At 23.9% G+C, this 13,170-nt stretch overlaps 1 protein-coding gene across 1 annotated transcript; it reads right to left on the bottom strand.

The window, feature by feature from the left end:
* Positions 1-2,116: 2,116 nt before the first annotated feature.
* On the bottom strand, positions 2,117-7,037 carry LOC114166810 (transcription factor bHLH19-like). Its single transcript, XM_028051649.2, has 4 exons — positions 6,805-7,037; positions 6,547-6,717; positions 3,180-3,512; positions 2,117-2,354 (listed from the first exon to the last, which is right to left on the bottom strand). Exons 1-4 carry the CDS (start codon positions 6,844-6,846, stop codon positions 2,283-2,285), a joined length of 618 nt encoding a protein of 205 aa, XP_027907450.1. The 5' UTR covers positions 6,847-7,037; the 3' UTR covers positions 2,117-2,282.
* Positions 7,038-13,170: the final 6,133 nt, after the last annotated feature.

Genomic DNA, 13,170 nt, shown 5'->3' with positions numbered 1-13,170 from the left:
TTTATAAATATAATAATTTACTTCTTTAATAATAAAAATAATCATAAAATTGGGTTGTCAAATAGTGTAAGCAGTGTAAAAAATATTTTCGAAAGATAATTTGTTCACAACAGACATGAAAAAGCATTGGGTTGGTCTCAAACTTGGACCATTATATTTGGGCCATTTTGTGGGACCCCGAAAGAAATACAAACTCCGAACAACATTTGGGTTATGAAGTTTTTTCCTATTATTAAGGGTTTGTTTAAATTGCAGTCTAGAAAATTACCTGGGTTGAATCAAACGAAAATTTCATTTAACCAAAAAAGCTTTATAATATTACTTTAAGAGTAATTCACGTAAATAAATTTATACAAGACATTAATAAATATAAAATCTTAAAAAGGTTTTTTTCTTTATAAAAAATTACTCGTAATAAAGCCAAAAGAAATATTATTTGCCGTTCTGTACATTCGGTCGGCCCTATCGGTGGCCATAAATCACCACAAAAAATAGACTAAAAAAGTAAATTAAAAAGAAAAGTATAATCCATTATGTTTTTAAGTATTAAGAAAATTTTATTTTCTTTTCATGAGTAAGACGATTTTACATTTATACAAGTGCAATGTCTGTTATGTTTTATAAGCACATTTTTCATTTTTTATTTATTAATTTTCAAAATATTACTTGCAAATAAAATTAAATATTTTACTTTTTATACAAATATTTTCGTCCTAATATTAATTAAATTTCAAGCTCTTCAAATAAACTCTTCATTTAGTTAATATTTGTAAACTTCATATAAAAAAATATTTGAAGTTGCAGCAATATATTTATTTACATGATTGCAAGACTTTATTTAGAGTAATTAAGTCTAAATTTACACTTTGTAATTATAAAACAAAATGGTAATTCAATAAACTCTGGAGAACAAACTCAGTTCTTCTTTTTTATCAGCTATAGTTACTCTAAACAAATTTATTTACGCTTCTACTTCATTGACGATTGTAAATAGTTGAGCCCTTAATTAATATCAAACTTAAATATCTCATTAGAGTATGATTTTATGTGGATAAAATATTAAGCTTTTTGCAAACACAGAAGGAAAGTAACTAATAATGTGATGACTTTTAAGGTTTTATGATAAAGCAATGTCAACTTTTTCTTTAATGTGGATAATTTTAGATATTGGATTCATTCTCACACAATCAACATCAATTTGTAAAGTAAGAATTGCAATTATGTAAAGACGATAAATTTATCTTATATCAAGTTGATATAGAATTTTGGATTAAATATGTTTTTGATCCCCTATTGAATTTTGGAATTAGTTCATTTCGAAATTTTAGATCAATTTAGTCATTCATCTTTCGAAATATGTCGATCTATTAATTGTTTAGTTTATTTGATGTTTCGTATGCATTTTAGGATTGTATTCGAGTTGTATATACTGTTTGACACATTTTTATTTTAATGTTAAGTCAAATACTATTATGAAACACGCTTAAAATGTCAAATAAACTTAACAAAATTTGATTAAATATACGTATTTCGAAAGATGAAGGACTAAATTGGTCTAAAGTTTTGAAATGGACTAATTTCAAAATTCATTTAAAGATAAGGAACCAAAAACATATTTAACTCTATAATTTTCAACAAACTCCTTCTTGTCAAGATATATACATATTATGTGAGACTACATGTTATTGATAATTCGAAAGTTGATAATATAATAAATCTAACAAATAACAAATTTTATTAAAATATATTTTATATTCTATAAAATGCATTTATCTTATAAAATTGATTTACAAAATAAGATTTATATTTAATTATAAACTATATACTTATCTCAATTTTGGTGTAGATATCCCTCAACTTATATCTTATTATAACAAATCTCTCCAATTTATGTTCGTATCTTCCGACGTAGACAACTCATGTAGCATTCATACATAATCTATCCTATTTTTCTCTTATAAAATGAATTACCACAATTAGACGGTGGCTAGGTTCCCACTTGTGAAGGAACAAAAAAATGGAAAATGGTTGAATTCGAAAGGTGTGCCAAATCTAGTCTAAATCTACACCAATTTAAAATTAATGGTTGCATGGTACTATGAATCTTTGCACAGTATCCCAGAAACCCTATTTTCGAATTGTTTTTTTATTCGTGAAAGGAAAGATCGAGAGTGACATGTTTAACAGTGTCATGATCATGAATTTGCCGAATAAAAGAATGTTGAAAAGAGTAAACTAGAGAGTTTATTACTAGGTTTCTGAAACAGTACAATTAGCTCAGCCTACTTATTCAAGATCGTTAATCTCAGAGTCTCCACCAGTTCATCCACTCCCATCTGGTATCCTTCACCCATCTGCAACACACATAATGCATTTCTATATCATTGCATTCTAACGTAAAGACCTAAGAAGCCGGGATAAATATACGGACACGGACACGGACACGGACACGGAGACAAATACAACACGAATACGAAAATACGACTAAATTAAAAAATATAGAATCCGAGACACGACATTTATATACATATATTAATTTCAAACTTTTAACTAAAAATTGTCAACTAACACAAAAATGAATATAATTTATCAATCTGATATCCAAAAAAGTAAAAAATAATGATTATATAATATTTTTTTCCTTATTTTTATAATCACAATAGAAATTTATGTGATAAATCTATAAGTTTATAGATTTTCTTAAAAAATCATTAAATTTATGATTATTAATATTGTGTTGGAGTCATGTTAAGATCATGTTAAAAATAAAAAAAAATGTCTTTTAAATTAGACACTTAATTGATATGTATCGTACAGAGTGTCGATGTCCGATACATGTCAAACACAGGACACACCATTAATGAGGCATGTCCGAATTCTATAGGTAAAGACGTTCGAGTTATTTACATTATTCAACACAAAATTGATTTTTTGAAATATCATTTAATATGTAAAAAATAGTTAATACAATTATATTAAAATGATTATACCTATTATTTTTAATATTCAAGTATTAAAATATATTAAAATTTGAAATATCAACAAATTTTAGTTTTACATGTAAGTTTAAAAATTAAAAACATGTTTAATTTTATATTATAAATTTATCTTAATAAGTAAAAATTTGATAAGAACGAAAGATTCTCGATTGTTAATACGATTAGGAAAAGGTTGTGTACCTGTGCTATAATGGTGATGTCGAGTGTGGACTTTCCAAATCGCAAGACGCTGCTGTTGAGTACAGAGAGATTGATATTTTCGAGGTGAGATAGTATTTTGAGCATGATTCCTTTCTGTTTCTCACAGTGCACTATTATGAGCACTTCCTTCTGCAACACTCTCACTTTCACTTCGGGAAGAATTTGATTTGATCCATGGTTTGAGTTCACCTCGCAGGAACTGCTGCTACCACAAACCTTGTTCGATTGAACTTCTTGCTCCAGCTCTCTCACTCGTTGTTCCAGTTGTCTCACGTAGTTGCTTGCTTTGTCCAGGATCGATGTCTTGTCCATCTACACATACATTTGTATGCAAACAAAAAAGTTTTTCATATGTCAATTACTTGCCAAAACAAATAGAAGTTTCACGTTGACAAGATAAAATAATTTCATATGTAAAATTTATTTTACAATAAATTGAATTTATAAAATTTAAAACCTAATTTAACTCTACAAAACTGACAACTGACCTGTAAGATGAAGTTTGCATCTCATTTATATATTATGAATTAGAAACTTTCGACGCATGTCACAGATTTTAGGTTTAAAATGCATCAGTGAATGAAGGGTTTGAAGTTGTTAGCATTTTATTAACTAAAGTTCTTACAGAAAAGAGTTAGCTTTTCCTTTGAAGATCCAACTACAGATAACTTCTATATAACTTTTATATGCTCTTTCTCAAAATATAGACTCCAAATAAGAATGGAAAGAGTTCGATGATATTAAGGTAGTTACATCATCATCGTACAGACCAAATAAAGAAAGTCGGGAAAGAAGAAACACATCAAAAAGAAGATTTCTGAAGTAAACCCTAAATATATCCATATCTATATATAGATATATCTATATACATTATTAGCATTATAATATGTTATTGATATCTTATAAGTGAATAAATATAAATTATAATATATTAATATATTAATATACTTTAAAAAAGAAATAAATATAATAGATATAATATAAATATATTATAAAAAATCATTGAAAATATGATATCATTATAAATTTTATTCAATAAAAATCCAATTAGATGTTGAACATTTACGTCATATTTTTAATTATCCTTTTTCTATGATATATATAACTATTAATTTATGTGTTAATATTCTAATACAACACAACTTTTGCAATTAATTAGTAGTGGTATACATATGATATGGATATAAATTTTATTGAGTAAAATGAGCAAAGAAAGATGTTGAATATTTTGTCATGTCTTTTTAATTATCCATTTTCTATTATATTTCATTATTAATTTATCTTGTGTTATATATATATAATATCTCAATTATTAGTGATAAATATTTGCACTTTTTTTGTTCTCGTTTTTGTGGCTTGTTTGGTGTTGAAATAATTGAACGAGGGACCAGAAATTTAAGTACATTAGTCGGAGGAAGAGACTAAAATAGTTTAAAATTAGTGAGAGATATTACATTTTATCCTTCTTCCTTTATTACTCATATTTCTCTTTTTTTTTTCTTTTTTTTTTCTCTCTTCTATGCTCTCATCATGCATTAAGGCCTTCCAATGTCAACTCTAACTTTTGAGCATTTATTGTAGGCTTAAATTTTCTTTTATCAAGGCTATTATTTATTTTTCTTTCATTAGTAATAAAATGTAATTTATAATTAAACATATAATAAAAATTTATAAAATTAAGAACGTCACTTAGTATACGGAAGGGCTATGTGGTTCCGTTTTTATATATTAAAGGTCACATTATTATAGGAAAAATTATTTAATCTTTATTTTACTATTTTTTTTTCAAGCCATTTATTTATCAGGTTAATAGTTACGGATAGAAGAATCAAAATCATATAATAATGATAATTGGGTGACCAAAATTATTTAATTTAACTTTTAAAAATTAAGTTATACTGTTAAGATATTTCAGAAATTCAATTTAAGAAGTTAATTTCCTATTTCTTTAGATACAACATGTCTCCCCCCACATTAGGTGCTGAAACAATTTTGATTTTATTTTTAAAAAAGTGGACCAATGTTGAACAAAATAATTAAATAAACGACCCGAAAGTATCTACAGAAAATTATAATTAAAACAAGGACCATAAGACATTGACTTCATTAGCTACTTTGCTTATATTATACTCTTAGCATATATCAACAAATAATTCATTCCTTGATAAATAGCTCAACTTTCACGTTTCTTCCAATCAATATTTAAAGGACCTATGTTTCATTAGTAAATGTTTCAACTATATTAAAATATGATATTTATTACAAATTCAAGAAGCAACTTTCATCCAATGTCGTGTCTTCATTTTCTTCCACAAATATTATTTTTAAGAAACTATATTTCTCAAACACTACTCAATTGAACAAGGCACATGGATATAAGTTAAGGAAGAAGAAGAAAAAAAAAACTCTTTTATAGTCAGACGTAACCTGCATCAAATTGTTAATCTTTTAATTTTTAAGTATATAAAAAAATACTGATTTTAAAGATTTTACATGAATATTGTGTCACAATTTTTTAAGTCAATTATGTCAATTTTTTTGCATGAATACTTATAGAAAATTATGTCAATTTTTTTGCAAAATATTTTATATACATTTTTTTTAATAAATTTTGTAAAAAATATTTGCAAATTTTATAATTTTATAGAAAATAATTACCTATAAAAGAATTATCTACTAATTAAAATTCTTAAAAAAAATAATAGAAAATTTCTTATCATTTTCTTTAACAAATTTAGAAAATTCTCATATTATAATGAGAATTTTTAATAGTAATAATATTAATAATTTAATATATATATATATATATATATATAAACTTGACAATACACCTAGTACTGTCTGAGTTTTACTTTTGAGAAAAGAAAAAGACAAAACAATAAACACGCACAACCATGCAAAGAAAAATCTATCATTTGAGTGTTTATGAAGGATAGTTTTAAGTTAATCTCCCACACCACACATGTTTAAGAAATTAAACTATTGTTTTGTTCTGTACAGTAGAATATCATTAATCTTTCCGTTAATTTTGTTATAGTAATTGATCTCGACTAACCCACCAAAAACATGTATGAAGTGACATTCCGTACAATTATATAATGTCTTTTCAATTTAACAAAAATAGCCCAAACAGAAAAATATTAATCTGACAATCTTTTTCTAAAAGTAAAAAAAAAAACAAATAAACTTAAAAAAGTGAACTAACTTTTAAGAATAGAATAAAATAAATATATTTAAATTTAATACTTTTCACTCAAACAAGATTTACATGAGTGATGGGATATATTTAGAATAATCGGTAGAACTAATTACGTTTAGTGGTTAATAAGAGTAAGTGAAAACTAACCTCTTGGAAACCAGGTATGGTTGCTGAGAGTGCAAGGAACCTCTCTTTAAGTTTCTGTTGTCTTTGTTTTCTGTCGGAACTTTTCATCTCAGCAAACGAATCTCCTTCATCTTCTTCACTGGCCAATTCTTCATCGTCAAAACACAAATCCTTGACATCATTACCTACTTCCTATGCACACAACAAACATCGTAGATTTAGACAAAAACAGACATAAACATAAGTGATTCATGTTTCATATACATAGTATTGGTTTACCAAGTAAGAATCAGAAGGCCAATTTTCCCCTGACTCCTCCATTGATATTTCAGGAGAGAGAGTTAAAGTAAGAGAGAGAGAGTAGTTGGATCTAGTAGAGTGAAGAGAGTGAAGAGAGTGAAGAGGTGCAGTGTGTGGGAATTGGAGTAATGAAGGAACATAAATAGAAAAAAAGAAAAAGAAAAAGAAAAAAGGGAAGAATATTGTGATGGAAGATGAGATTGGAAGGTGACATGGTTATGGTTATATATATATCTCTACAATACTCGCCAAACATGCTAGGTGCATCTTCACGGTTGAATCCTCTGTTTTACACGTGTTTATCATCCAGTGCATACTCAGACGGAAAGCGTGGTTCGCGTGTTCCATGTTAGGACACCACTACTGTTTTATTATTAAATAATATAAAAAAAAGCTATCGAGGTTAATTTTGTCACTTTCGCATTATCCAAATTTGTGTGTAGAAGAAGAGTGGTTTCCTCTTTTGTTGTCTTTTCTTTTTATCTGCTTCTGATATATAAATAAATATATGTATGTATTTATTAATTTTTGTAAGATTTGGTGATAGGAAGAAAATAAATATGAGTTTTGTAAGAGGAAAATGAATATGTTTTAATTTTAATATAATAATAAAAAATATAATTTTAATGGAAAATATTTTATTCTATGAAATTTGTTTAAACTCTAAGTTGAAATAATTGAACATATATTAACTATCGCATTGAGAAACAATTAAAATATATGTTAATATGAATGTAAAATATCATAATTTAAATTTATTATTTTTATTATGGTTTTAATATTTTTGTTTTAATTATCATTTATTTTATTACAATATTAAAAACATATTAGTAAAATATTAAATTACTAAATTTTTCTTTAAATTTTAATAAATGCTAGCTAGTATTTTCATAATTACATGTTTTATAATATAAAAATATATATTAATAAAATATTAAATTGTATTAATAATGTCTTTTAAAATAATAATATAATATTTACAAATATAATTATGAATTAGTTATAATTACAAATGTATTGGGTCAAAAATATTATCAATTATTACATTCTTTCTTCCTAGATTCTCCGTCAAAAATACCACATAGAATTTCTCATATTTCCTAAATTTAACTTTATTGTTTATATTATATATATATATATATATATATATATATATATATATATATATATATATATATATATATATATATATATATATCGGACATATCTATTTTTTCATATTTAATAATAATTCTATTAATCAAAAGGATAAACTAATTAATTTTTTGTCCACAACAATATAACAATATCAAGAGTGTAATCTACATAAGTTTAATATCATTAACATATTAATATTCCATATTTACTTAATACATTATATGTAAGCACATAATATGATGTTTAATATAAATCACAATTATCATATTTGCTTAATGTACCAGTTTAATTCTATTTATAAAATTAGACTAAAATATTCTGCCATAGACTTCTTTTAAATTCATTGACTCAGATATAAATTTCACTTGGGAGTTTTTTTTTTTTTTTCTTTTCATTTATAAACAAACTCTTCTTTGCATTTGTGCTTCATCATCAAATAATAATATATAAGAACAATCATAAAGATGAAGTTCTAAAGTTACTCCTAATACTGAATTTGTCTAATATTTGTCTAATAGCCTTTTGAAAAATAAAAAATACAAACAATATTTGTCTAATATTACTTACCTTACCACATAATAATACGCAAGTTACCAACATATCTCATGTTAGGATTCAAAAAATTGAAGTTAAGACTATCGTTTATAACATAAAACTCAATAATTTACATAGAGAAAGAAAACAAATAGAAAAAAATACTTACAAGAAAGAGAAGAAAATGACCTAAATGTAATTAATTCTTTTTTTTAAACATAACATCCATTTTATTAAGACGTCAACAAATTATCGTCACTGTAAAATACTTTTCTTCTAGTGCACTAAAACAATGAAATATATAATGCAATAAATTAGAAAAATGTATATAAAAAACAATTACAAAATATTTATTAATTTTTAATGTAAAATGAGTTTTTTAACCATTAGTGTAGTATCACTTTGTACATATCCTGTGCATATTTGCAAATAAAATTCCAAAAGCAATCAAAGCTTAAACAAATTTAATTGAAACTATTAAAACTTGCATGAGTAAAATCAATTACCCAAATTGACTAATTTATACTTGTAATATTTAAACGATTTTGACTAAAGATTATTTTAAGGTTAAAATATTATTTTTGTTCGATTTTGTTAATTGAGTTCTGGTTTTTTTCCATAAGATTCAATTATAGTTAATTTTGTTTAATTTAGTCAATTTTGCTAATAATTGACCGATAGTTTATGATTTTTAATTTTTTTAATTAAAAAAATGTTCATGTATTAAGTTAGTAGTGTTATGTGTTAGGATCAATGAGACATGCGAATGTTTTTTATTCAATTTGATCTTTATATTCGTTATTTTTGTTCAATTCAGTTTTAGTTTAAAAAATTGAATAATTTTGTTCCTTCTCAAATTAAGACGAAAGTTAACTTTTATATAAATGTTATTATGATTTTTAGGTTAGATTATTTAATTGATTTTTAACCTAAAAATCACATAAAGCATTAAATAGTTTAATTGAATTTTAACCTAAAAATCACATAAATTATTAAATGTTTTATAACTTTTAACTTCTAAAAATTTTAACCCAATGGTGTTAGTTCTTACTTCTAAATTTTCATTATAATTTTAAATCAACTCTAAACTAAGTTATAAATATTTTAATAAAAACTGTATAATGTTTATATAAAAATTAAATTGAGTTTCAATTTAAAAAAAAAGGAAAAAATTGTTCAATTTAAAAAAAATTAGATTGAATTAAACAAAAATAACGAATTTATGAATTAAACTAAGGATAAGACTTTTACATGTAACACTGACTCTGACATATAACATTGTTACTGTCACGTGATATGATGTTGGCTTGACACATATACACTTTTTTTTGAAATTGAGAAAAATAAAAAATAAAATATTGACACATAGCATACACGGGCTCATTATTCGTTAACTATTTAAATTATTTAAATGATATTAGAAAAAAAAAGACTAAATTAAACAAATGTGTTCCTTTTAAGTGTTGCTCATAACTTTTATAAATCTTAGACTTATAGTACTCTACAATTTTTTGGAAAGTATTTGTAAGAGTGTTGTAGGTTTATATATAAAATTTCATGTTTTAAAGAGTATTGAACAATTTAACTTATGGAATTGATTTGCTTGATAATTGTTTGTTCTGGTGATATGAAATATACTTGTAGGTGAATTGAATAAAGAGGAAAATGGTAAAAAAAAATAAAAATAAAATCGAGCTTACTATGATGGATTTTTACATTAACTATCTTAGTTACTTTAAATTTACTATGACTGACCTAAGTATATCTATTATAGTAAGTTGAACTTATTATGACAAGTCTTTGCGATGTCATAGAAAGAACACACTTTCTATGACTCTTGTAACTATGAGCTAAAATACCTGTTATAGTAACTTCTTTTTACCTGTCATAAAATGTATTTTCTGTATTAGTGAAAATTGACGAAAATTGAGATCTTATTAAACAATATAATATATATATATATATATATATATATATATATATATATATATATTTTGCAAAAATTAATCACACCTTTAATTTGTTTGGTATTTTCTTCACTTTTCTTTTCATCCATTTGTTGGGCTCCAAAGGAAACATTAAGGTGTAGATATGGAAGTTTCCAAAATCACTTTTCTTATTACTAATGATGGTGTGTGTGGTGGTTGAGAAAACCTAACTCAACAAACATTATGAACAACTAACATAAAAGCTAGAACGACAGTTGCACAAATGGGACACTTTTTTCTGGCAAGACAACGTGACAAGTTGCTCAACCAACTATGTACAAAACTGTAGCACTTTCCAAAATAACGTTGTACCATCATTTTTTTAGCTTCAACACAAACATTCAATAGATAAACATGCCTTCAATACTAACGTACTCTAACATGCGCCTCGTGCAAAAACATGTACTTACCTTTTTTATTGATGAAAAATAACTTAATTAATAATAAAATCCAGAATTTATTCTTTCTTCAATGGATGAAGTAATTAGTCTCCTTAAATTGTAGATGCCCGGTGTTTTTAATTGATTTACATTATAAGAATTATGAAAAAATTCAATATTTTTAAGGAATATTAGAATAAGAAAAATTAATAATGAGATAAATGAAATAATTCTCTATAATTTTAAGAAGAGTTGAAAATTTCGAATTGAGTTGAACGAAAAAGGTAAATTGGTAAATTAATCTTTTGATTTAAATATTTTGTTGAAATGTTATAAATATGTTTTTTATATATTTTTTTTTGTTAAATATATTTTTAGTTCTTAAATTTTAACATAAAATTGGAATTTGTCTAAACTTTGATACAATAACATACTCAAATTTTAAGAATGAATAGACATAATTCTTTTAACCCAATTATTTTTTTTTTTTTAACATATCACATGGTGTTTTGGGTTAATATAGAAGTTGTTTGACATATTTTAACTCAAATATTAGTCTTGATAGTCGTGTAACATGTAAAAAATGTTAACACTTTTGAGTTAAGCAAACTATATCCATTAATTTTAAAAGTTGGAAAATCAAAATATATTAAAGTTTCGAACATGGACGAATTCCAATTTTGCATCTAAATGTATAGAATAAAAACATATTTTTAGTCCTAATATTTTTCTTTTGTTTATACAAATTATTCATTATTTTAAAACATGTGATAAAATTTATTTATTTTTTAACAAATTTTTAAAATGGGAAAATTATATAAAAAAATTCTGTATTTTGTTAACATAAAATTCATATCAGTTTATTTTAGAAAAAAATATTTTAACTTTTTAAAACTGAGAAAACCATATGTATGGTAAAGTAACATGCCACCTTAAAAAATATCATGTTTTTAACGTCATGAAAATTTTGTAATTTAATATATTTTAGTTTTATAAGTTTTATTTTAGTACAAATAAATAAATAAATAAATACATTTCTTTCGAGTTATTAAATTTTTAATTTTGTTGCAGTTATCCACGATTCATCTTTTGTCTACTTACTTTTCCTATTAAACAAATTATTATGGAAACATTGGATACAAGTTTCGTTTTGTTTTTACAAATTCAGTAGGAGTTATTAATTGAGTTTCATTTGATTCATTATTGTCTTACTTAAAAGAACTTTTAATCACCATTAGTAAAAAATAATCTGGGTATTATTATTTTTCTCGAGAATTTGTGTTAATAAGGATTTATTTTATTCCAAATAAATTTTATGGCGCGGTGATATAAAATACCAGTTAAAAGTTAATTACTATTTTTATTAAGATAACTTCTAACGCGCATTGATCAGTGGTAAAATATAATAAAATTTGTATGGTTGAGTTTTGTTCAACTTTGTGTATCACTTTGGTGAATAGAATTTTTTAATACAAGGTGACATATTTTTTGATCGCGTAGCTATCATGTTTTAAATTCTCTACTTTATCCCAATTTCTTCAAAGTTTTCATAGCTAAAAGAAAGAAGATAATTGCAAGTTGCCAACTAATAATGCATTTTTTTTTCCTATTTCTTCTTTTACCAAATAAATAAGCGTAAGGAGAAAAATGTAATACCAACTAAATTAAACAAAAAGACGCACACAGAAAACGATTTAATGTTAAATTAAGGTTTCATTATTCAAAATTTATTTAATGAAAAATTAAAATGCTAATATAAATTAAGAGAATGTTAACCGTGCCCTTAAGTCATTAATGTAAATTAATAAGTATAAAGTTTATAATTAACGGTGACTGACCTTAATAACTATTAATATAGTTTTGATTTATTTAGAAGAAAAAATATCCATAAATATTATGTAACTATAATTAATACATAAAAAAAAGTTATAAAATAATCAAATAATTAAACAATTTTAATGTAGTTGTAACATATTTAAATAAAATTACATTAAAAATATGAATATTATAACACTATTATGGTTTAAAGAAATATAGTACAACAAGATTCAAATTAAATTAACTTTTTATAATTAAAATGACTAATGAAGTATCATATCAAATAATATAAAAATTATTAAATAATTTTATTTTAACAAATCAATTTTATATTTAATGATATAAAAAATTTTCATTACAAGTTATCATTATTCAACGTTTTTTTTTAATTTATTTTACTATTGGAGGTGATTATAGTTATCTCGTTGGTAATGATATGTTTATGAAAATATTTTTATTGTATTTTTCTTTTTTATTAAATTCAAAAT

The sequence above is a fragment of the Vigna unguiculata genome, chromosome 10, assembly GCF_037176805.1.
Source record: "Vigna unguiculata cultivar grain cowpea cultivar isolate G323 ecotype 2 chromosome 10, ASM3717680v1, whole genome shotgun sequence".
Classification (NCBI taxonomy): domain Eukaryota; kingdom Viridiplantae; phylum Streptophyta; class Magnoliopsida; order Fabales; family Fabaceae; genus Vigna; species Vigna unguiculata.
Note: the sequence above shows the minus strand (reverse complement) of the source record. Positions and strands in the feature narration are given on the sequence as shown.